At 42.5% G+C, this 26,321-nt stretch overlaps 1 protein-coding gene across 9 annotated transcripts in view; it reads left to right on the top strand.

Annotated features, from left to right (window-relative positions):
* Positions 1-26,321, top strand: part of LOC147116985 (histone-lysine N-methyltransferase 2C-like) — a 432,640-nt gene that overhangs the window by 175,961 nt on the left and 230,358 nt on the right. For all 9 annotated transcript variants that reach the window (XM_085987500.1, XM_085987501.1, XM_085987507.1 and 6 more), the window contains exons 4-5: positions 1,147-1,282; positions 5,387-5,590. In XM_085987500.1, coding sequence (XP_085843626.1) covers positions 1,147-1,282; positions 5,387-5,590 — 340 coding nt within the window. The remainder of the gene's footprint in view (positions 1-1,146; positions 1,283-5,386; positions 5,591-26,321) is intronic.

Raw genomic sequence — 26,321 nt, 5'->3', positions numbered from 1 at the left:
AGCACAAGAACTGAGTCACATAACTGGCATGAAACAGGCTAATAGTGTACCTGCTCAATAGGGCAATTCCAGGCTGGACAGCCCATTTTAGCGCACAACAGATTTAACTGCCTTTCTACAAGTTCCGGTCTCCATAGCTCGAGCGTTAACTCGCCGAGTACTTCCTCACTGGAGGCATGTGTGGGATTCTGGGCAAATTATTAATGATTGTAAAGTGCCCCTGCCCCCCAAACTCTTGTATAGGCATACTTCAGTTGGTCTTTTACTCTCCAAGCTGAGTAGAGAGAAGTAAGTGGACAGAACCATTCAAAGGATAGTTGGGGGAATTCAGGACCCAATGCTAAGGGCTGGCTTATTAGAGATGACCCTCTGAGCCAAGGTAAACTAACAGAGAATGGCCTAGACCAGGTCATTGAGAGTTCACTGTGACCCAGGTGAGCCGCTCCATTATTCAACACACCACTGAATGTTTTTCGTAAATCAAGTGCATATAATAAACATGAATGTTTTATGTACCCACCATTATATTTTACTGAAATCCTAGTGAAACCAAGTGCCTGCAGAACAGCTGTGTGAACATTTTAGATGTCCATCATTGCACTTAACTGTCCATAAGGAACAAAATCTTATAGGACGTTCTCAAACTGCAATTGCAGAGTGCTGGCAGTTTGGCCCTGGAAGCTGAGGCAACTCGGTGCTATTTGTGCTCATGCTCCTTATCTGCTGCTCAGTCTTGTTTGTATTTTGTAAGTTTGAAAGTGATTGTTCTTGGTGCTGGCTCATTGGTGGATAAATGCCAATTCACAACACCAAGAACTGTTAGCATCAGCAATTTGAGATGAATTTAAGTTAATGGGAACATGGATTTAAACTTGATCTGTGGTCCCGCATTCCTTTGCACGCGCTTGTGTGACTCGTGAAGACCGAAAGCTTCGATTCCTCTGCTGTAGGATTTTCATATTGTGCTACACTTAAATAAAATGCCTTTTTAATGTATTTTTAACAGTAGCTACAATTTATCTACCATTGAGGTAAGACTTGTATAAAGTAGTTAAGATTAAAGTACTGTATAGGTGGAAATATGCTGGATAGTTTGGGTGTTTATTTGATACTTTATGAAACAGTTTTGTTTGCTTTCCTCAACAGAAGTTAAAGATGACTCATTGGAGGAGGATATCCTTACAGAAATGGAGACCAATGAGCAATCATCTCTCCTGCAGCGCTCAATGTCTGAGGAGTCTGCCAGCTCCATGGCCTCAATCAAGCTTGATGCAAAAACCAGGTCAGAGCTTGTAATGCTGAGTCATGTTCTCGTGATTCATATGGGGAATGCTGGGAAAAAGCTTCCAAATATTTGCGGTGGCACTGGTTCGAGCAGCCGGAACTATTAGCTGCTAGACATTGAAATGCTGGTAGCTTGCTTTGAATGGGAAAAGCTGGTGCCTTTCAGCTTGTACAATTGATATTGATGGCCTTTTATAGTTTTTTTGAAGTGTAAATGTTTGTAAACTCATTCAAAGGTCATTCCAGAAATGCTTTGGCAAGTGTTCACCTTGAATATATGACTTGCGGTGTATTACAACTCATTTGCAACCCATTTACAGGAAACTTTGTGCTATCCGGCACCGACGGGACCGAGCTGTTGCCGTCCCATCAAAACTGCCAGACAAACCAGCGCTAATGTTGAAACATACGGAGCTTTTCAGCTCCGTGTGAATCAACAAACCCTGTTGCTTCTAAACAGTCGGCCGTACCTTGCAAGCGTCTCTGTAGCTTAGCAACAGTTTCAGCGAGACCTTGCAGAGGCTGACTGGTGGAAAAAAAAAGCAACGAAAAGAAAAAATACCTAACGAAACGGCTCCTGATTTTTGCCGGTGGATCGAGCATTCCGGACAGTTGACCTCCGGATAAACCAAAGTTTCCTGTAGTTAGTCATATGTTCCCATTGGTTTATGAAACCATCCCCATTGCTGTATCCGATGGGTACAAAAAAGGTTGTCACTGTTCTCTCCTCATCTCCCCCAACCCCTTCACCACAGCAGCTTGCTGTCCCTTCCCTGCAGTAATTACCTTACCTATTGTGTTTTTGATTTTTAATAAGTTAGCAATAAAGAACATATTTGTTTTTGAAAATGTTCTATACATGTGCAAGCATTTTAAATAAAATCTACAGCCCTTTCATTAAGTGCCACAACAATGAAGGGGTGTTGGTGGAAGGAGTGGAGGAGCTATTATGCAACAGGATGAGCAGAGTTGTTGGGAGTGGGAAGCTTTCCTTTAGATGTGCAGAATTTGGAATTGTTTTTGTTTCATGCCCAGAAATCTGAATTGGACTCTTTCAGAGTTGGATCAGGGCTACTACAGAGTGGTGCACATTGGAACATCAGGCATTAAACAGTGACTCAGTAACCACATCAAGACACAAACAAAAAAAAAGCCAATTAACTATTTATACAGATGTTGGCCATTGTCTGTGATGTGCTGTTGTTGCCAATTTGTATTTACCAGATTAAATGCACATACCAATTTAGGTCACTTGAACTCTAATTGCTGAATTGATGACCAATTATCCCTCAAATTATGAACCTTTTGTAACCCAGCTAAATGTTGCTTATGGGTGTTAATTCCGTAATACTAGAATATTATGTCTCCAGTTGCTTTTCTGTGCTCGCTGACCTACATTGGCTGCAGATTCATCAACACCTCAGTTTTGAAATTCTCATCTTCATGTTCAAATCACCCCCATGGCCATGCCCCTCCCTATCTCCGTAACCATCTCCAACCCTACAAGCCCCTGAAACTCTGGCCTCATGTGCATCCCTCACTCCCTTCTCCTCTTCCACTCCTGCCCCCCATACCAATAGCACCTGTGCCTTCAGCCTTCTAGACCCTATGCACTGGAATTCTCTGTCTGAGCATCTTGGTGTTTCCGCCTCCTCTTTAAGACATTCCTTAAATGTTTTTTGTCACCTGTCTGAATATCTCTTCCTTTGACTTGATGTCCATTTTTGTCACTACATTCCTGTGAAGTGCAGTGGGACATTCTCCTATGTTAAAGGTGCTATATAAATGCAAGTTGTTCTTGTGGTACAGCTGTGCCACTGTAGTGCCACAGACTCTGTTTGTGGATTATACAAGATATTTTTAAAAACAAAGTTAGTCTCATTAGGCCTCTGTTTAATATTGCAAATTAAGCTGTTAACTTAATTGGCCTATTATTGCTACAGTTGGGCAGGTAGTATGGAGTGTTCGGGTTATGGCACTGGACTAGCAAACCAGAGGTTATATGTTAAAATCCCACCATGGCAAGTTGTTTCATTTTTTTAAATCCAGTATTTTGAGTCAAGTTGCGCACTACATTGTTAACTCTTAATGCCCTTTGAAATGGCCTAGTGAGCTAAACAATTGCTGCAAAGCATGTCATCACCGCAAAGACTGCAGTATTTCAACAAGAAGGGCCAACCATTTTGGCTGCTAGGAATGTATCGCCCATACTTTGAGAACAGATTATATACACAAAAAAAATCAGAAGAGTGAAAAATTGCTGCGAGAGGGTGAGTATTTTAATTGACTGCGCCAGTTCAAATGGTTTGTTTTCATAATTATACACGAGTCTCTTATTGTAACAGTGTAGCACTATGATTACTGATGTACTGCATTAATTAGTCCCTCCCTTGTGGCATTTGCAAAACACCTATTCTGTAACATGCTTTTTGTACAGTTCCCCAAAGCATTTCAGACAGACAACTGTTTTGAAATAACTTGTTAACCGCTCTTGGATAAATAGAATTTGTTTGCCTCTTTTAATACTACCTAAGCTATTTTCCCTTGAAAGGCTGAAAAACTAAAATGCCTCCTCCGTACTGGGAATTTGCTTTTTTTCTATTTGTGTCTGTCAAAAAGTAGCCTGTTTGGAGATTTGCTTGAGCAGGAATAGACTCATGATTTATTTGGATTATCTGGCATCATTTTACTGAATTAAGAACTACATCCTCCTATCTGCTGGATGTCTGTTCTGATATCTCATCCCAACAGGTAACTACGTCCACAGGGAAGACATGAAGTGACAGATTCCCAAAAGGCTGCTTTTTAATAGGCTCAAATGGGAATATTTCCTTTCTGTGAGGACACAGTTTAAACAATTTGTTTACCTGTCTCTCTGGTGCTAAATTATTTAGATTCAATGTACTTCCCTTCCTCCTTCGCATTTCCCTTTTAAAGTTGTTGAATAACAAATTGTATAAAGGGCAACACTGAAAGTTGGCAGGAGTGAAATAATTTCTTTAATGTTGAAAGGTCAATTTTTTAATGTTGCTATTCTTGCAGAATGGTCAACTAATCTACTCTTCAATTTTAAGTGGTGGGTCTATATCAGCTTTTTGTTTTGACAGCACTATCTGTAGTACAACAACAATAACTTGCATTTGTATCGTGCCTTTTAATAGAGTAAATGGGGACCCCGTTTATTTGTTAACTATTGGCTTATCATTGTCTATGGCATGTCTTGTATTCTTCAAGCCTGCGTTCGGTGTTTTAATTAACTTAATCAAAAATCTAGGTGCCAAGTTAAGTAAATGTTTTTTCTCTTCCCAATCTCTGGTGAATTCACTATTCCAGGAGCATCACTTTGCCTCTGATATCTCACCCAAATGGCAAGATTATTTGTGTCAGTCTCCAACATAAATGTTGGCAGACTGGTTCACTGGTGGTATGCGGCAGCACAACTGAACTGTTTTCACCCAAGGTCCACACACCCATCCAGCAGAGGTTGCTGTATAGCGAGCAGGAACACTCACTTCACACAAAACCAGTTGTAGCTGCGCTGCCCGAGATCTGCGAACTCAGACTTGGTTGTACCAAGGAATAAGAGTAAGAAGCATCACTGGACAGTTCAGATATATACAGCATTTTATTTTGAATAGGAATCTGGAATGCATGGACCTTTTTTAAATAACTGTACATATCTTGGAAGCAGATCTTTCGTATTCTTACTGTTTGTGATCAGAATACCTCTGCTTATTTTAATTATTGACCAAGAAGAAAAATATATATATATATATTATTTATTTATATATATATATATATATATTTTATTTATATATATATATATATATATATATATATATATATAGTGTGTTTGCCTGAAGTCCAGCTTCTCTAATGATATACAGCTAGTTGAATGATTTATGTGGACCTTTTTATGTGGCTGGAAATTGAGAGGTTTTAGGTATTTCTGGATGTTTACCTGTATCTAGTACAGTATATATCTTAAAGTGATGGTAATCAAAATGTACTTCTAAAATTGCTGCATTTAAAAATAAATGTGGGGGGGTATAATTTGTAATATGGAATACAACTCAATACTAATGTGTTGCTCCCCTTGCAGCAATGAACAGCTCTGTGCCTTGTGCTATTGTGGTGAGCGCAGCTCGCTGGGGCAGGGTGAGTTGAAAAGGTTCAACCCAACTCCAGATTTTACCGTGCTAAGAGCGAGCCCATCTCAAGCAAAGCAAGACAGTACTGACACTTCGGAGGATGGTAATGACAAGAACCACAGACAGTGTTCCACTTCACGAAGGCGACAGAAAAAGTGAGTACTTGCTCGGTTCATTAACAAACAATTTTTTCCTGTCCCTTTTGTCTGTTTTTGAGCTGTTCAAAACTTTATGCCACTTATTGGTTTGAAATGGGGTTCCAGCATTCTGGATGGGCAGGTATTTGTTTCGTATTGCAGTTCTTCTGATTGCGGGAACCCATTTGTAAGTGTTTTCAGTGTTGTGGTCATCATGTCAGTGACATCTGAATATTTTTCTGCAAAATGTGAGCTTTAATTTTTTGCACTGCCATCCTACCATGTAACGTTCCTAGAGGTAGGAAAGATCATATCTTTGTTGCCAATTTTCTCTTCCTCCACATGCCCTAATTGCTGGTATTCCACAGAGGCAGGGTATTCTCTGGTACTTCACTCAAATGACAATTCTTCATCTGAGCCTAGGCAATGACTATTGGCAGCAATTAGTTGTGTGGTGGTTGGGGGGGGGGGGGGCGGTGGTGGTGAGGAAGGACATCTGAATCAAGCCAGATGTTGTTGCCCAAATAATGTGCACACTTTCCAGCAGGAATCAATGGGTAACAAATGGGAGCAGAAATCCTGGCTGATTTTTCTCTCTTCTCGTCTCCCCCAAGTAGCACAGGGTAACTTGGAGGTCAGTTGTATTATCACGGATGCTGCCATTGATGAAATGGGCTAACAGACCAGAAATCAAACCTGGAATCTTCACCTTTATGGCTCAGCTAGCACTGCCTTTACCAGTTGTGTCACTGAGGGGAGTTGGTGCAATTGTGGGGGAGGTGCTGAGAACATTTCCTATGGCACTGCCAATTTGACCTGTGCTGACTTGCCTCCTTAATAACTTTAGAGTGTTTGATGAGATTTTGACTGAACTTCTCAAGTGCCTTTCACTTAAATATGGTTTAAGAATTCTACTTTTAAAAAATCAGCTTTTCAGTGAGAACTCTTCAGTCTCCCTTCTGAGAGTGTATTCCATTTAAAACATTAGATGTAACCTTATGGAATATTTACTGTTAAAATGTTACAAATTTTACTACCATTTGCGTATGTGCACGCTTGTTAAGAAGGAAGGGGGATGATGTGTGGAAGATACACTGTGCTGGGATTGGACAGGCTCGATGGACCATAGAAACATAGAAAAATAGGAGCAGGAGTAGGCCATTCGGCCCTTCGAGCCTGCTCCACCATTCAGTATGATCATGGCTGATCCTCTATCTCAATACCATATTCCCGCTCTCTACCCATACCCCTTGACGCCTTTTGCGTCTAGAAATCTATCTATCTATCTCCTTAAATATATTCAGTGACTGGCCTCCACAGCCTTCTGGGGTAGAGAATTCCACAGGTTCACCACCCTATGAGTGAAGAAATTTCTCCTTCTCTGTCATAAATGTCCTACCCTGTATCATTAGACTGTCACCCCTCGTTCTAGACCCCCCAGCCAGGGGAAACATCCTCCCTGCATCCAGTCTGTCTAGCCCTGTCAGAATTTTATACGTTTCAATGAGATCCCCTCTCATTCTTCTAAACTCTAGTGAATACAGGCCTAATCGACCCAATCTCTCCTCATACGACAGTCCTATCAGTCTGGTGAATCTTCGCTGCACTCCCTCTATGGCAAGTATATCCTTTCTTAGGTAAGGAGACCAAAAATGCACACAGTACTCCAGATTTGGTCTCACCAAGGCCCTGTATAACTAGTAAGACATCCTTGCTCTGTAGTCAAATCCTCTTTAATGAAGGCCAACATACCATTTGCCTTCCTAACTGCTTGCTGCTTTCAGTGACTGGTGTACAAGGACACCCAGGTCCCTTTTGTACATCAACATTTCCCAATCTGTCACCATTTTAAATAATACTCTGCCTTTCTGTTTTTCCTACCGAAGTGGATAACTTCACATTTATCCATGTTATACTGCATCTACCATGTATTTGCCCACTCACTCAACTTGCCTAAATCGCCTTGAAGCCTCTTTGCACCTTCCTCACAACTCACAATCCCAATAATTTCGTGTTGTCGGCAAACTTGGAAATATTACATTTGGTTCCCTCATCCAAATCATTGATATATTGTGAATAGCTGGGGCCCAAGCACTGATCCCTGCGGTACCCCACTAGTCACCGCCTGCCACCCTGAAAAAGACCCATTTATTCCTAATAAGCTGGTCTTTCCCTGTTGTTTTTCATCTGTTCGTAAAGGTGCCATATAAATGCTAGTTATTGTTCTACAGGTTATACCAAAGGAATGGAGAGAAGGGATGATAACATGTGCTTTTAAAAAAGGGTCAAAAGATCTATTCCCAATGTTTATCATAATTTTTCAGTTGTAGAAATTTGCATTTGTCTACATTACTTGACACTTGTCAGTGCAGCCCCCCAGTCTGTTCACCTTCCCTCCTCCGAGTTTAATTCAATGCCCCGTCCTGTCATTCTCAAGTTGAATTGAGAAATTATTTGCAATGGCCCTGAGAATGATAGGACTTGGGATGGCGCTCGGAAGAGGGAAGCTGAATGAATAGGTCAGACATAACGAATCACACAGATGGTGGTGAATTTTTTGGAATGGACTGCTTAGGGAGCCAATTGAAACTGATAAGATCAGCAATTTTCAGCGGGAGTTGGGACAGGCATTGGACGAGAAAATTAATTGAGATGTAGACAGTGATCTGTGTATTCTGTTCTTGAACTTGGGTAGGCCAGCCTGCTGGACTAAAGTCGTCTTTTGTGATTCTTTATCTTCCTGTGTCCCTATTTAAGCAATCACTCTGAAGAATAATTGCTAGAGAATCTCGTTAAAATGTTTCATTTGAGAAGCCTGGGTGAAAAGAGATGGCCTTTCATACAAGACATTGCTAATGTTGAAATGCGTGGAAAGGAACACGAAATTATGAAGTGGCTAGGTGACGATGGGTGGTTTTAAAAGCCTAAATGTGTTCGAAGGAAAGTAAGAGTAAGGAGTTATGCAATATTTAGGTCATGGGAAACGATGAGAATAATGAAGAACTGTATGGTCCAATTAAAAAGTAGTTGGTCATATTCTAGTGACTTAAAAATAATTAGGTGTAATAATTAGGTGTAATCGAACATATTCTGCTAGAATATTTTTTTGTATGGAATTGCTTCGGACATGCTGCTCTCATCTTAGTTTAGTATTCCTTTAAATGCTATGTTTTTTGTCTTTTTAAACTGGGTATTTTTAGAAGGGCTGTATGGGTGAACTTTCTTGTAATCCTTCTATAACTGTTTCTTGAATTATTATATTCTCTTTCAGTATCTTTCATGGGACCTTCTGAGCATTTGTAATTGCTTGTATCTTAAACTCTCCAAACACTCAGAATGCTGCTACCCATGTCCTTAATCATAAAAAGCCCCACATTTCCATTGCACAAGTCTTGGCCAAGTACCACACCCCCACAAATCAGTTTTAAAATCCTTATCTTCACTCCACCATACATCAGTGACCTCGTTCAGTTCAAAGTTCCGCTCACACCTTTCACTACTTCGATACTAGTTTTCTCCTCTTTCCCTTGGCGGTTGAGCTTTCAGCCACCATGCCACTACCCTCTGGAACTCTCTCCTGATATCCTCCACTTGGCCCCCCTAAAGTCAACTAAAGACTTTTCACTAACGGTTCTTTTCATCCTGCCTCTCAACTCCGTTCCACTTGCTGGTGTCCATTTTGTTCTCCAATCTGTAAAACGCTCTGATCTATTGTTGATGTGAAGAGTGCTACCTAATGCAAATTGTTATTTGTTTAATTATATTACAATATCCTAATCTGACAATGGGGCTAGCTTTATATTTAACAGAAATTTCTTTGGATCTCAAAATCAGTACTCTTCCCTCTCCCCCACCCGCCAGTTCCACTAGATCTAAAAAGCTTCAGTTCCCTAAAAATTGCACTCTTGAAGCAATTTAAACTCCGATTTCTAGCTCATCTTAGCCCAGATATAGTTTATTGATCAGTGGGGAGATTTTGTAGGTGAGATTGCATCACAAAAGTAGAATTAGTCTCAAATTTGCTGCTCCAAGTGATGGGAAGGAAAAGTATGCTTAGATTTTCCTTGGGCCATTTTGTGGTTTCCTTGTATCGATCAAAACTCGGTGATCTCGAAAACCAATTTGAGAAAAAAATTAAATTAAATTAACTATCCAGGAAGGGAATGGCTGAAAAATTAGAGAAAAAGGAACCAAAGCCTTCTCCGGTAGATCGGCCAAGTGGATAATCCCAACGGCTGCATATTCCGAGCCGCTGTTGCTAGCTGTAACACACCATTATCGTTCTAACACAAGGTATCTGACTCACTGAGCAGCATCAGGAGAGATTCGCCAGTATCTATAAAAGGCAGGTTAGGATCATAGGAAACTTCAAGAAAGTGAAAAAAGCCATTTGAATCAACACGCGGCTCTCTTTTTGATTGATCTCATCCTCACCTTTCCACCACATTGCTCAAATCTCTCTCTCGAAACACATCTCTTCAGGTAAATTGTGGCTTCACTGCACTCCCTGCCTTTCTTCATTGCTCTAAGACCCGTTATTACCTGACTGGAAGTTTATCCAGGGATTCCTGTCTGTCCCACTGTATCGGAGAGCTGTCGGATAGCATTGTTCTAATCTGCTGCCAGCCATCTGTGAGAAGCTTAAGCTGCCTTCTGGTGGTGGCTTCAGAGGTGCTTTTGCCAAGTTCTGCCTCAGGGAAAATGTGGTTCTTAAAAGGGGGAAGGTCAAAGGAGGAGATGCTTTATGATTTTGATGTACTAACTGGGAAGCTTCACTCCGCTCAGCAGTGTGAGGGGACTGAACTAATATATGCAGTTGAAATGCTAAGATCTGTGATATGCATTGAGTTAATAGCTATATCTCTGCTTAAAGCTGCATTTTTGGGCCAGTTTTGTCTGATGGTGTAATCAGTGCTCACAATGTGTACTCAAAAATACATTTTTAAACCGAACAAGGAAATTAATAGTTTAATATTTTAATTGCTTTCTCCCTGGAAAAGTTACTCCTGATATCTCCCTTATTAATTCCAAAGTAGGCCTATCGCAGATAGCAGTTAATTGAAGCTGATGATTCATCTCTCCTGCAATGATTGAATTGTCAATTTGACCCTAAATGAAATAGCTCCCAACCTTTAATGTAATCTTTATTGCATCACCTAGGCACATCTATATGTACATAGTCAATGCACTAGAAATTCTGTAAAATGTTGACTGCTGTTATTTTTGCTGCTACGTCTCTTTTTGCATTTTTTAAAAAAGTTCTAATGTTAATGATTCAGGTAATTATTTTGTTCAGTAGATAGTGTGATCCTACCTGGGGGCATCTACAAGGACATCATCACTGGTCAACTCCCCATCGAAAAGACAAGCCGTGGGGTGTCTCAGTGGCTCCGCAGGTCTATCTTGGGAGTAGATGACCCGCACACACGAGTTCCTGTTCACATTCTGAACTAGTTGAACTCGGTCTAAGCAACAGTAGAGGTACTAGATATTGGCCCTACTGGGTTAGAAAGGGGAGAACTCAATCAAGGTCCCTGATGCTGAGTGCTGCCCAGAAATCCCAGCTGGAAGTCTGTCTGTGTGTGTGTCTGTCTGTCTGTGTGTGTCGACCAGATCAGGACAAGGCCAGGCTTGGCTATAATGCTCTTTGCAGTTGACGAGCTTGCCGACACACAAATTGACTTTTTTAATTAGGCAGAGTTATTTTTGATTCCACAAATAATCCCCTTGTTGAATAATTTTTTTAAAAACTCATTATTGGACTTCTGCACTAGCAGAAGAATTTTATTTAATTAATAGTTTTGGTTAATATATTGTGCTTGTATGTTATCCAAAACTATTAATAATCTAAAGTGCAAGTGTGACCAAACTGAAGATTGTTACTGGCTTCTTCAATATAGTTGTGGTAAAACGAGTTAAAAGAGCAGCCGCACTCGCAGTAACCAGGTCCCAAGCCTAGCTCGACCCAGTGTTGCAAGAACTTGTTAGTTGTCACTGAGCAGTTTGCTTGAGGGAAGAGCTGAGCCACAAAAGTTAAACATATGTTTTGTGATTGATTCAGATATGTGTATGTTAGCTATTGTTTGAATCAAACAGTTACTGCAGCAGCAGCAACAACAACAACTGCTTGCATTTATATAGCACCTTTAATGTAATAAAAACGTTCCACGCCGTAAATTCTACCTGGCTGTGGTTACTGTTTTATCAGCTTTGGCTCAAAAATTTCAAATGTGGGTTTTCATCAGATAAGAGGCTTCGGGTAGTCTTTGAAGTAAATTTATTTGAAAACTGTAAGCTAACCTGATGCCATAGTTTGCATCAAGAACAGCGTTTCTTGTGTGGGCAGCAGGAAATGAATTAAGACAGTAATGGGCATCAAGTCATTTAAGTTACTACAACATCCGGCACCTATGAATTAAATGCAGAAGTAGGCAGCAGTGAATTAATAAATTCATAGATTAGATCAGACACATCAACAAATCAATGTATTAATGGAGCAGGAGGCACAAATCAATAAATTAATGGAGCAGTAGCCATACCAACAAATCAGTGGACATTAGTGAATTTATAACCCCTTCCCATTTTTGCTGCTTCTGTTTATTAACCCACCGAGCCCTGCACTGACTTTTGCCAATTTCATTTAGCACTTTACTTTTCAAAGTCCGATAAGCAATTATCATGTATTTAGTAAATGTAAAGTTAAGTTTTTTTTTTAAAAAGGGCTCTTAAACTAAAAAGATGCTATTTGTTTTGCAAGGTACTTAGTTAATGCTAGATATTTGTATCACAGAATGAGTTTAAGTACTTCTGAATAAGATTTCTAATCTGTAGATTTAGTGGTGCTTTGCCACCATGAAGAATAAAGATACAGGTAAGGAAGTGGGTGAGGTTATGGGAGGGTGACCGGTAGCGGTCATGAGATTAGATTAAGGGCTGCGCATCCAGCGGTCGCAGATCATGATGTGGAGCGATGCAAGGCATGATGCGGTAGGATTGAGGCCAAACACTATTACAGGAAATTCTTTGGTATCCGGCACCGACGGGACCGGCGTGTTGCCGGTTGATCAAAAATTCCGGATGACGGAGAGGGTTATCTACCCGAGGCTATTTTTAACAAAGAAAAATTAAAAAATCAAGAAATGTGCAGTATACAGTAATTGGGTACTCCCCTACAGAATGTGTTAAATGGATGGTGGAAGATGCTTGATTAAGTACAGTACTGCCAGTTGAGGGTAATGCAATGCAATGACTACCAGCAGCGTGGGAGACGCACAGTACCCCTGTAAAATGGCGGATCGGAAGAGACTACCGACAGCGCGGAAGAGTCAGACTCCTGTTATTGAGGTGTTCTGACTTCCGACAGCGCCAAGAAGCTGAGTAGTGGCAGTTCGGAGAACTATCCGCACTGACTAACTCGGCCACCGCGGGAGACTCGGACTCGGCAACATTGCAGGTGTTGTTTTCGGAGTGAGAATTTTGCCGGTTAATAGAGAATTCTGGATATTTAGGTGTCATTTAAACGAGTGTTTCCTGTACCAGGGAAAGCAAGTAGGTGGACTCGGTCACAGGGTCACTATGCCACCAGGGTGGCCAGCAGCGGTAGCGGGAGGTCTGCAAATGGGCAACAGGGTGATGAACATGAAAATAGAGTTAACGCTGCTCTTGTCCCTCCACTCTCGCTCTGCTGTTGGACTGCTTGTCCGAAACCCAATCTTGGATGAGCTGCAATTTCCCCCAGTTAAATACTGGGAAGACAGAATCCATCATCTTTGGTCCCCACCACAAACTCTGTACCCTTTCCATCAATTTCACTCCCCTCCCTGGCCACTATCAGGTTGAATCAGTCTTTTCATAACCGTAGTATAAATTCAACCATGAACTGAGCTTCCGGCCTCACATCCTCTCCATCACGAAGAGCGCCTACTTCCAACTCCGCAACATCGCCTGCCTGTGCCCCAGTTGGGTTTTTCTGACAGTCTGACAGCTTCATGGTCATTTTTGCTGGATCACTGAAGAAATTGAGATTAAAATGCCACTATGCAGCACGGTGGCATAGTGGTTAGCACTGTTGCCTCACAGCGCCAGGGACCCGGGTTCGAATCCGGCCTCGGGTGACTGTCTGTGGAGTTTGCATATTCTCCCCGTGTTTGCGTGGGTTTCCTCCGGGTGCTCCGGTTTCCTCCCACGGTCCAAAGATGTGCGGGTTAGGTTGATTGGCTATGATAAATTGACCCTTAGTGTTAGGGGGATTAAATACGTGGGGTTACGGGGATCGGGTGGGATATGTGTTGGTGCAGGCTCGATGGGCCGAAATGGCCTCTATCTGCACTGTGGGGTTTCTGTGATTCTGTGAAAATGAAACAGAAAAAGGAAGCTTATGATAAATGTCAGGTTCATAATACAAAAGAGAATCAAACTGAATACAGAGTGCAAAAGAAAACAGAAAAAGGAATTAAGGTGGGCAAGAAGAATGTATGAGAAATGATTAGCAGGTAACATAAAAGGGAATACTAAAGTCTTTTATAAACATATAAAGAGTAAAAGGATAGTCAAAGGAAAAGTGGGGCCAATTAAAAACCAAAAAGGAAATAATCATGTGGAGGCAGAAGGGATGGCTGAGTTACTCGATGAGTACTTTGGTTCTGTCTTCACTGAAGAAGAGGCTGCTACCAACGTTACGGTAAAAGAGGAGGGGGTAGAGAAATTGGATCGGATGAAAATAGGTAATGAGGTTCTAAAACGGTTGGCAGTGCTCAAGGTAGAAAAGTCACCCCGTCCAGATGGGATGCTTCATTGGATGCTGAGGGAAGTAAGGGTGGAAATAGAAGAGGCTCTGGCCACAATCTTTCAATCCTCCTTGGATATGGGAGTGGTGCCAGAGGACTGGAGGGTTGCAAATGTTACATCTCTGTTCAAAAAGAGAGAGAGAGAAACCAGGTAACTACCAACCAGTCAGCCTAACATCAGTGGGAAGCTTCTAGAGACAATAATCTGAGCCGAGATTAATTCTCACTTGAAAGAACATGGTTTAATAACAGCCAACATGGATTTGTTAAAGGCAAATCGTAACTGACTAACTTGATTGAGTTCTTCGATGAAATAATGGAGAGGGTTGATGAAGGTTATCTATATGGACTTGCAGAAGGCATTTGACAAAGTACCACATAATGGAGTTGTTGGCAAAATTGAAGCCCGTTGGATTAAATGGACAGTGGCAGCGTGGATATGAAATTGGCTAAGGGACAGAAAGCAGAGAGTTGTGGTGAACAGTTGTTTTTCAGACTGGAGGGAAGTATACAGCGGTGTGTCCCCCAGGTGTCAGTATTGGGACCACTGCTCTTTTTGATGTATACTAATGACCTGGACTTGGTTATAGAGGGCATCATTTCAAAGTTTGCAGATAACACAAAGCTTAGAAATGTAGTGAACAGTGAGGAGGATAGTAGCAGACTTCAGGAGAACATAGACAGACTGGTGAAATCGGCAGACACATGGCAAATTAAATTTAATGCAGAGAAGTGTGAAGTGATGCATTTTGGAAGGAAAAATGAGATGCAATATAAACTAAATGGTGCAATTTTAAAGGAGTTGCAGGAACAGAGACTTGGTGGTTAACATACACAAACAAGTGGGAGGACAAGTTGGTAAAGCTGTTTAAAAAGGCATATGGGATTCTTGGCTTTAAAAATAGAGGCACAGAGTATATAGGAAGTGTTGTTAAACCTTTATAAATCACTGATTCGACCTCAGCTAGAATATTGTGTCCAATTTTGGGCACCACACTTTAGAAAGCATGTCAAGGCCTTGGAGAGGATGCAGAGGAGATTTACCAAAATGGTACCAGGGATGAGGGAATTCAGTTACATGGACAGAATAGAGAAGCTGGGATTGTTCTCCTTAGAGCAAAGAAGATTAAGGGGAGATTTAATAGAGATGTTCAAAATCGTGAGGTGTTTTGAGAGTAGATAGGGAAAATGTGTTTCCACTAGCAGGAGAGTCAGTAACCAGAGGGAACAGGCTTAAGATAATTGGCAAAAAAAAGGCAGGGGGGAAAAATGAATTTTTTTTTTTACTCTGCAAGTTACATTGCCTGAGGGTGGAGGAAGCGAATTCAAGAGTAGCTTTCAAAAGGAAGTAGATGTATACTTAAAGAAAAAAATTGTCGGGCTAGGGAGAAAGAGCAGGGGAGTGGGACTAATTAGACAGCTCTTTCAAAGAGCTGGCACAGGCACGATGGACCGAATGGCTTTCTGTGCTGTATGATTCTATGACTTCTGTGCAATCCAAGACTAGAAGCTGCTGGAATACATATGCTTTCATGTTTGTTAGTACATCACTTATAAGTTAATATGTCAAGCAGTGCCAACGGGCTTTGACCCTGACACTGTCAGGTTACTTGTGGATTCCTTAAATTTTCCAATCGAAATTGCTAATCTGTTAACATTCACTTTGTGATTTGTGTTGTGATGCAGATTAGTTATGAACTGGTTTAGATCAGGAATGGGCGTCGCTGATATTGCCCATCCTTTATTGCCCTTGTGAAGGTCCTGGTGAGTCACCTTCTTGACCCACTGCATCCCTTGTAGTGAACATACTCCCACAGTGCTATTGGGTATGGAGTTCCAGAAATTTGACCCTGAGACGGTGACGATATGGTGATGTATGTCCAAGTCGGGTGGTGTGTGACTTGGAGTTAATATTGTTCCCATGCACCTCCTGCTCTTGTCCTTCTAGGTGGTGGAGGTCACGTTTTGGGGGGATGCTGCCGAAGAAGCCTTGCCAACTTGCTGCAGTGCATCCTGTCGATAGTATGCACTGCAGCCACGGTACGCCAGTGGTGGATGGGATGGATATTTAATCTGGTGGATGGGGTAATGCTCAAGTGGGCTGCTTTGTCCTGGATCGTGTCGAGCTTTTTTGTGGTGTTGCAGCTGCACCCATCCAGGCAAACCCATCCTGACTTGTAAGACGCCTTGTGGAGAGGCTTTGGGGAGTCGGGAAGTGAGCCACTTGCTGCAGAATACCCAGCCTCTGACATGCTTTAGTAGCCACAGCAATTCATGTGGCTGGTCCAGTTGAGTTTCTGATTAATGGTAACCCCAGGATGTTAATGATGGTAAACTCACCTGTCAGGGGATGGCGGTTAGGCTCTTTATTGTTAGAGGTGGTCAATGCATGGCACTTTTTTATTTGCCACTTATCAGCCCAAGCTTGGATCTTGCACAGGTCTTGCGGCATGCAGACATGGACTGCTTCATAATCTGAAAAATTGTGAATGTAGCTGAACACTCTGCAATCATCAGCAAACAGCCCTACTTTTGAACTATCTCTAAGAAATCATGTGGATCTCCATCTTGTCACTCCAGCTCAGTGGATTAGAATGTGAACAGATTGGCCTGTAGTCTACTGTTCTTGGTTAAAGGCATTCTGCTTGTGTTTCTGTGCTACCCAATGTTAAGGAAACTAGGTAAGTATAAAGTTTGCTGCTTATATTTGATAGAATAGTTGGTAGGATGGATTAAAATAAGTGTATGTAATGCCCTATTTATTTTGTCTGTGGCTCAGACAGCCAGGGCTGTAATGCACCTTTGTAATGCCTCCCTACTGATCTGCTATTTTCTATGTAACTGTTGCAACGGAACTGAACTACATTTGTTTACTTGACATCCTGTTCATAAGTTTTCAGTGATGTTGAAATGTGATGATGTAACCTGTATTCGGAGCCAAATTGGATTTTGCCCAAGTCAAAGCTTTGTTGTGTTGGAGAATTCTGGTTGGTCGCCAATCCTGGTTTCTTAGCAATAATCAAGGATGTAAACTAGGTAAGTTTTATAAAGTGTGTTGCTTATATTTGGTAGAATAGGTGGTAGGATGCATTTTTTACTCAGTGAGTGGTTAGGATCTGGAATATACTGCCTGAAAGGGTGGTGGAGGCAGACTCGGTCACAGCTTTCAAAAGGGAGTTGTTTAGGTACCTGAAGGAGAAAAAAATGGCGAGGCTACGGGGAAAGGGCAGGCAAGTGGGACTAGCTGAAGTGCTCTTGCAGAGAGCTGGCGCGGTCTCGACGGGCCGAATGGCCCCCTTCCGTGCTGTAACCATGCTATGATTCTAATGCTTGGGGAAGGGGGTTGGGGCGGTGGGTGGAAGCAAAGCCGAGAATGACTGTAATGAAGAAGCATATATGTGATTTAGGAGCTGAAATACTTCAAGTGTTGAGGTTTTTAAAAAAAAAAAAAATCTTAAGTACATCTATTTTTCCCTTCTTTCCCCTGTTTAAATTATTTCTCTCACACAATGCAGTCCACTGGGACTGTGTAGCAATTGGAGCTCAGAGATCTGATCATCAGTTTCAAGGTCCAAACTATTGTCACTCTGCTTGGAGGTACATGAGCGTGATCTGGGATGCTTGCCGTTCAATTTTGTGCCTACACTGTGAAAAGAAACCCAATACTGGGATATGGTCAGTTGCCAAGATAATTTGTCGTATGGATTTATTTCCAGTCAAAGCTTTGTTGCCGTGACCTGGTTCAGCAATGATGCAGGTTGGGCAAAGGTACAAGGATACAGATTACTTTGTAGAGATAGAAATGACAAACCTGGAGAGGATGTAGCCATTTTATGTGAAAGAGAATTTGATTATAATATAGTTGGGCCTATCTGCACCCGAATTAAATAAGGTGGAAGCCCTGTGGATAGAGATAAAAGGACAGAAACTAACTCTTGACTGTTTGACTTGGAAGTATATCGCCGTTCCTTCATTGTCGCTGGTTCAAAATCCTGGAACTCCCTAACAGCACTATGGGAGTACCTTCACCACATGGTTCATGAAGGCGGCTCACCACCACCTTCTCGAGGCAAATTACGGATGGGCAATAAATGCTGGCCTTGTCAGCGATGCCCACATCCCATGAACGAATTTCTAAAAAACATTCTGGAAAACATATTGGCTCGGTCAGTGGAACACTTGGTCAGGGAACCCATGTGAGCCGAAGCTCTGTCAAACCTGATATTAAGTAACAACCAGGAGACGGTATAGCAGGTCAAAGAGCACCTTGGCAACGATGACTGCAATATGGTCCATTTTAAGGTTACAACTACAGCGTGCATTTATTTAGCGCCTTTACCATAGTAAAACGTCCCAAGGCGCTTCACAGGAGCGTTAACAAACAAAATTTGACATCGAGCCACATTAGGAGATATTATAGAGTTATACAGCACAGAAAGAGGCCCATCGCGTCCGCGCCGGCCATCAAGCCCTGTCTAATCCCATTTTCCAGCATTTGGTCCGTAGCCTTGTATGCTATGGCATTTCAAGTGCTCATCCAAATGCTTCTTGAATGTTGTGAGGGTTCCTGCCTCTACCACCCTTTCAGGCAGTGAGTTCCAGATTCCAACCACCCTTTGGGTGAAAAAGTTCTTCCTCAAATCCCCTCTAAACCTCCTGCCCCTTACCTTGAATCTATGCCCCCTTGTTATTGACCCCTCTACTAAGGGAAAAAATTCCTTTCTATCTACCCTATCTATGCCCCTCATAATTTTGTACACCTCAATCAGGTCCCCCCTCAGCCTTCTCTGCTCCAAGGAAAACAACCTCAGCCTGTCCAGTCTTTCTTCATAGCTGAAGTGCTCCAGCCCAGGTAACATCCTGGTGAATCTCCTCTGCACCCTCTCCAAAGCAATCACATCCTTCCTATAGTGTGGCAACCAGAACTGCACACAGTATTCCAGCTGTGGCCTAACCAGCGTTTTGTACAGCTCCATCATAACCTCCCTGCTCTTGCCTTCATTAGCCGAGGCATAGAATATAAGTATCCCATATGCCTTTTTAACCACCTTATCCACCTGTTCTGCTGCCTTCAGGGATCTATGTACATGCACACCAAGGTCCCTCTGATCCTCTGTCTTTCCTAGGGTCTTACCATTCATTGTGTATTCCCTTGCCTTGTTAGTCCCTCCAAAATGCATCACCTCACACTTTTCAGGGTTAAATTCCATTTGCCACTGTTCCACCCATCTGACCAACCCATCTATATCGTCCTGCAGACTGAGGCTACCCTCCTCGCTATTTACCACCTCACCAATTTTCGTGTCATCTGCGAACTTACTGATCATACCTTTTACATTCACATCCAAATCATTAATGTAGACCACAAACAGCAAGGGACCCAGCACCGATTCCTGCGGTACCCCACTGGACACAGGCTTCCAGTCACAAAAACAACCTTCGACCATCACCTTCTGCCACTAAGCCAGTTTTTGGATCCAATGTGCCAAGGCACCCTGGATCCCATGGGCTCTTACTTCTTGACCAGTCACCTATGCGGGGCTTTATCGAAAGCCTTACTGAAATCCATGTATACCACATCCACTGCACTACCCTCATCCACACACTTAGTCACCCCCTCAAAAAATTCAATCAAATTGGTCAGACATGATCTTCCCTTGACAAAGCCATGCTGACTATCCCTGATTAATCCTTGCCTCTCCAAGTGGAGACTAATTCTGTCCCTCAGAATTTTTTCCAGTAATTTCCCTACCACTGATGTTAGGCTCACTGGCCTGTAATTCCCTGGTTTATCCCTACTACCCTTCTTGAATAATGGCACTACGTTAGCTGTTCTCCAGTCCTCTGGCACATCCCCTGTGGCCAGAGAGGTTCTGAAAATTAGGACAGATGACCAAAAACCTTGAGAGGTCAGTCTTAAAGAGCATCTTAAATGAGGAGCGAGAGAGAGGTAGAGTGCTTTAGGGAGGAAATTTCAGAGTTTAGGGCCTAGGTCGCCAATAGTGGAATAATTGAAATTGGGGATGAGCAAGAGGCCAGAATTGAAGGAGCACAGAGTTCTTGGCGGGCTGTAGGGCTGGAGGAGGTAGAGCTGGGTGTCGTCAGTGTACGTATAGAACCTGACGACGTTTTTTCGGATGGTGTCGCTGAGGGGAAGCATGTAGATGAGAAATAGGAGAGGGCCAAGGATAGATCCTTGGGGGACACCAGAAGTCATCGCAGGTGATTCTCTGACTGCGACTGGATAGATAAGATTGGGACCAGGTGAGTGCAGTCCCACCCAGCTGGACGATGGAGGAGAAGCGTTGGAGGAAGATGGTGTAGTCAACCGTATCAAAGGCAGCAGACAGGTCGAGAAGGACGCGGAGGGATAGTTTACCACAGTCACAGGATGACAGAACATATACATATTATAGGGAAGAAGAGTAACAGGGAAAATACTAATATTAGTGACAATGAAAGTAATGTCGGAATGAGGGCAAAAAGTAGATGGGTCCTAACAATTGGTAGCACAGTGGACCAAGATGAATATAAAAATAAAAGGTCAAGAAGCTGGTCAGGAAAGCTAAAATTGAAAATGAAGTTAGGATAGCAAGCAATATTAAAATAAATATTTTGCAACAAACAAATTATATATAGTGTATATATTGATCCCTGTGGCACCTCACTTTCTCTGGTTTAAATAAATTAAAAAAGTCACACAACACCAGGTTATAGTCCAACAGCTTTATTTGAAATCACAAGCTTTCGGAGCGCTGCTCCTTCTTCAGGTGAAGTGGAGAAATGCATAAAGACACAGCTTATATAGTCAGAGAATCATGTCAGATGTTTACAGGTAACCTTTCCAACTGCCATTAATCACACCTCGGCAGAGAGATAATCACAGCAGTCAAAGGTGTGAATGGTGTCCAAACAGGTCAGTCAGGGAAACATTACGAGGGCATCCTGAAACCCATCGTACAGGGAACCCCCAGCTTCTGTCGCGACACTACAGACTTCTTACAGAAGCTCAGCACCCACGGACCAGTTGAACCAGGAACACTCCTCGCCACGATGGACGTCTCGGCACTCTACACCAGTATCCCCCACGATGACGGCATCGCTGCGACAGCCTCAGTACTCAACGCCAACAACAGCCAATCTCCAGACGCCATCCTACAACTCATCCGCTTCATCCTTGACCACAATGTCTTCACCTTCGACAACCAGTTCTTTACCCAAACACACGGAACAGCCATGGGGACCAAATTCGCACCCCAATACGCAAACATCTTCATGCACAAGTTCGAGCAAGACTTCTTCGCTGCACAGGATCTCCAACCAACGCTATACACCAGATACATCGACGACATTTTCTTCCTATGGACCCACGGCGAAGAATCACTGAAAAGACTACACGATAACATCAACAAGTTCCATCCCACCATCAAACTCACCATGGACTACTCCTCAGAATCAATCTCATTCCTGGACACACGAATCTCCATCAAAGACGGACACCTCAGCACTTCACTCTACCGCAAGCCCACGGACAACCTCACGATGCTTCACTTCTCCAGCTTCCACCCTAACCACGTTAAAGAAGCCATCCCCTATGGACAAGCCCTGCGAATACACAGGATCTGCTCAGACGAGGATGAACGCGATGGACACCTACAGACACTGAAAGACGCCCTTGTAAGAACGGGATATGACGCTCGACTCGTCGATCGACAGTTCCGACGGGCCACAGCGAAAAATCGCATAGACCTCCTCAGAAGACAAACACGGGACACAACCAACAGAGTACCCTTCGTCGTCCAGTATTTCCCCGGAGCGGAGAAACTACGCCATGTTCTTCGCAGCCTTCAACATGTCATCAATGACGACGAACACCTCGCTAAGGCCATCCCCACGCCTCCACTACTCGCTTTCAAACAGCCGCCTAACCTCAAACAGACCATCGTTCGCAGCAAATTACCCAGCTTTCAGGAGAACAGCGACCACGACACCACACAACCCTGCCACAGCAACCTCTGCAAGACATGCCAGATCATCAACACAGATACCATCATCACACGTGAGGACACCACCCACCAGGTACATGGTACATACTCATGTGACTCGGCCAACGTTGTCTACCTCATACGTTGCAGGAAAGGATGCCCCGGAGCATGGTACATCGGCGAGACCATGCAGACACTGCGACAACGGATGAACGGACACCGCGCAACAATCACCAGGCAGGAGTGTACCCTCCCAGTCGGGGAACACTTCAGCAGTCAAGGACATTCAGCCTTCGATCTTCGGGTAAGCATTCTCCAAGGTGGCCTTCGAGACACACGACAACGCAAAATCGTCGAGCAGAAACTGATAGCCAAGTTCCGCACCCATGAGGACGGCCTCAACAGAGATCTTGGGTTCATGTCACGCTACATGTAACCCCACCTGATGCAGGGTCATCCAGACTCGAGTCGACATTGGCTTGTTCTCTCTACACAGATGCGGCCGGACCTGCTGTGATATCCAGCCAAAAAAAAAAATGTTTTTTGTCTTTTTTTGTTTTTCATACAGTCCCCAGCATCTGCAATATTTGACCCCTTGTGACCCCACCTCATTGTTCTTTGATGCAATGTTTCCCTGACTGACCTGTTTGGACACCATTCACACCTTTGACTGCTGTGATTATCTCTCTGCCGAGGTGTGATTAATGGCAGTTGGAAAGGTTACCTGTAAACATCTGACATGATTCTCTGACTATATAAGCTGTGTCTTTATGCATTTCTCCACTTCACCTGAAGAAGGAGCAGCGCTCCGAAAGCTTGTGATTTCAAATAAAGCTGTTGGACTATAACCTGGTGTTGTGTGACTTTTTACATTTGTCCACCCCAGTCCAACTCCGGCATCTCCACACCTTAAATAAATTTGACATGATATCAAATGACTAACTGATAGCAAATATACTGAATGAATCCTGTGTTCACAGACCAAGGGTTGTTTCCCCAGCATGGGCATTGCAGTTTCCAATGGGGATTTAGGAAGTAATAAAAACAATAGAAATTTTAGATAAGGCAGTCACTGATGAATTCATAACTGACAAAAGGTAATCGACCTGAAACGTTAACTCTGTTTCTCTCTCCGTGGATGCTGCCTGACCTGCTGAGTATTTCCAGCATTTTCTGTTTTTATTTCAGATTTCCAGCATCTGCAGTATTTTGCTTTCGTACTAAAAGAAGTTAGCTAGTGATATCGGCCACATCCTTGCCACTATCTTTAGGGAATCATTGGAAATGGAAGTAGTTTGTAAAGGATTGGAAAGTAGCTACCTTCAAGTCAATCTATCTGGATGGAGCTGACCAAAAAAACTACCACATGAACCTAACATCCATCGTTAGTGAAGTATTAGAAGGTATCCTGAAAGAAGAGATAATGAAACCCCGAGATAGGTATGGTATGATCAGAAAGATTCAGTGTAGATTCGTGAGTTGGAGGTCTTGGCAAACAAATTTCTTGTTCTTTGAGAATGTGATAAACCTTGTTGACAACAGGAATTCTGTGGATTTGATGTGATATTTTTGAATTTCTGTAATGCTTTTGATATTGTGCCACGCAATTGATTTGTCCACAAGGGAGGAAGGCAATGAAAGGAGGCGAACTTCTGAGGTGGATTAGAAATTGGCTAAACCAGCGAAAGGAAAGGGTATTGGTACTGGGACCATTGTTGTTTACAGTGTAGGCAAATTATTTGGAGCAGAAACACAGCTTCCTTAAGTTTTTGTAGCTATCAAATAGTGCAGGGGGCTTAAAACAAAGGCAAAAAGTATTCTAGATAAGTTGGAAATGTGGGACGATGAGTGTCAAATAGCACTTGTGGACAAATGCAAGGTAATGCGACAAAGGAAGAGAAATAAATAGTGGGACAATAAACTAAATGGTTCTAGGTTACAGGACACAACACGAGTGGGGTCTGGGGATATTGGTGGATAGTTCATTTGAAAGCAAGTGTGATGTGCAGCAGGAGTATGGTAGCTGACCATCTTTTGAAGTCTCGCAGAGGGATAGAGCGCAAATACTCGGGTAGTAACGAGTCTGTACAAAACACTGATATTCCCAACTCTGAGTGTTGTGTGCAATTCTGGTCACCCGTATTACAACAAAGATATCTAGGCATTGGCGACGGTGCGGCATCAGGCAGCCAAACTGACACCTAGCTTAAGACATCTGAGCATTCAGGAGAGGTTGAACAGCCTAGGATTGTTTTCTCTGGAGTCCAGCAGGTTCAGAGGAGATAAGAACATAAGAACATAAGAAATAGGAGCAGGAGTAGGCCAATCGGCCCCTCGAGCCTGCTCCGCCATTCAATAAGATCATGGCTGATCTGATCCTAACTGCCAATCCACTATCACAGAACCATCTCCTGCATCTAACAGAATTAGACACACGAAATAGGAGCAGGATCGGGCTACACGGCCCCTGGGCCCGCTCCGCTACCCACAGGGCCATGACCGATCCGAACCTAGACTCGTCCAAATTCCTGCCCGCTCCCCGTAAGTATATTCAAGATTCTTAAGGAAATAGATAAATTGAACCCCAATAATATGTTTGTGATTGCCACAAACTCTAGAACCAAGGGACACTGGCTCAAGCTTGGAAGATGAAAGGTGCGCTATCCGTTTAGATCCAAGCACTTTGTGTAGAAGTGGCTCATGCGTGTTGTGGAGTACCCAAGAGGCAGTGGAGGCGTATAGTGTGACAATAATTTGAGAGAATTGAATAAATATTTGAAGAACTAGGTGACTAAAGAATATTAGTTTTTGGGACCGGCTAGTCCTATACTTTGAGACATCTTATCATCTGAATTGTAGCAACATCATTAATGTCGGGCAAGTCTCTTCTGGGAATTAACATGAACCTGGGACAAAGCAGGCAATATTGATTTATTTAGGCTCTGTGAATCAATGGCCTTGATATTATGCATTACAAGGTATAGGACTCCTATTATAAAACAGTGTATCTGCTGGCTTACTGAGTAATGTCAAGAAGGATATGCTGGTGTGTTTTTTATTTATCTATAACATTACATCTAGAATGCATTTTTGTCTGTCACACTCGCAGATTTCTGTATTGCAATTGCAGCTGGCTCGCTCAAATTTCATATCTGTTTCAAACAGCAATAAATCAAACTTGAATAGGTAGGGGACACTCCAAATCAGCAAGTAGTCTGCAGGGATGAAAACCGCCAATCGTAGTTAAACGAAGTGTGAATCAAAAATGGGTAAATCCGCAAAAACTACCTGTAAAAAGACGACAAACCAGTCAAGTCGCTCAGTTGCTATTCACTAAGTTGAACACTATCCATTAATGAAAAGTTTTGTAACTATGATGAGAAAATGATAAAATCGACAAGAAAATGGTGTAAGCTTTCTTTACAGTAGCATTTTCTGTACTTGAAATGTTTAATGCCAGAGACATGTGGCTGAGAGAAGCCCAAGTCTAGATTTCATGCAAGTTCCCAAACTACTGGTAACTGAAGAGACATAAATTGCCAAACTAAATCTTTCAGCATGCATAATCTCTTTTTTAAAATCAATAGCAAAACTGGGCATTTGCAGAATGTGCCAGCTTTCACAGAACATAAGACTTGCTTTTTGTAACCCCTGTCCTCTTCTCTGGCAAACCATTGTTGGGTACATTTAAGTTAATTGGAAAGTTTTTTTTGTCTGAAAAATCAAAGATGACATAAAGCATAGATTCTTCAACTTTTTCTACGGTAATTTTAAAAGTAAAAATGATATACACTTTATGCTTGCTCACCTCCCTTACATTTATTCAGCAAATTCAGTCAAGACCCAGTGTAGTGTTCAGTTGAAGTAGTGTAAGAGGCAAGGAATAATTAGGCCAGGGCATGTAGACGTATTTCAGCCATCCTTTTTAAGTTATATAGTTTGCTCTTTTTATATAAAATATTTGAATTTAAATTGTCT

The sequence above is a fragment of the Somniosus microcephalus genome, chromosome 5 (assembly GCF_052327205.1).
Source record: "Somniosus microcephalus isolate GS21.2 chromosome 5, FLI_Smic_1.0, whole genome shotgun sequence".
In the NCBI taxonomy this organism is placed as follows: Eukaryota; Metazoa; Chordata; class Chondrichthyes; order Squaliformes; family Somniosidae; genus Somniosus; species Somniosus microcephalus.
This window is presented reverse-complemented; position numbering and strand designations above follow the sequence as displayed.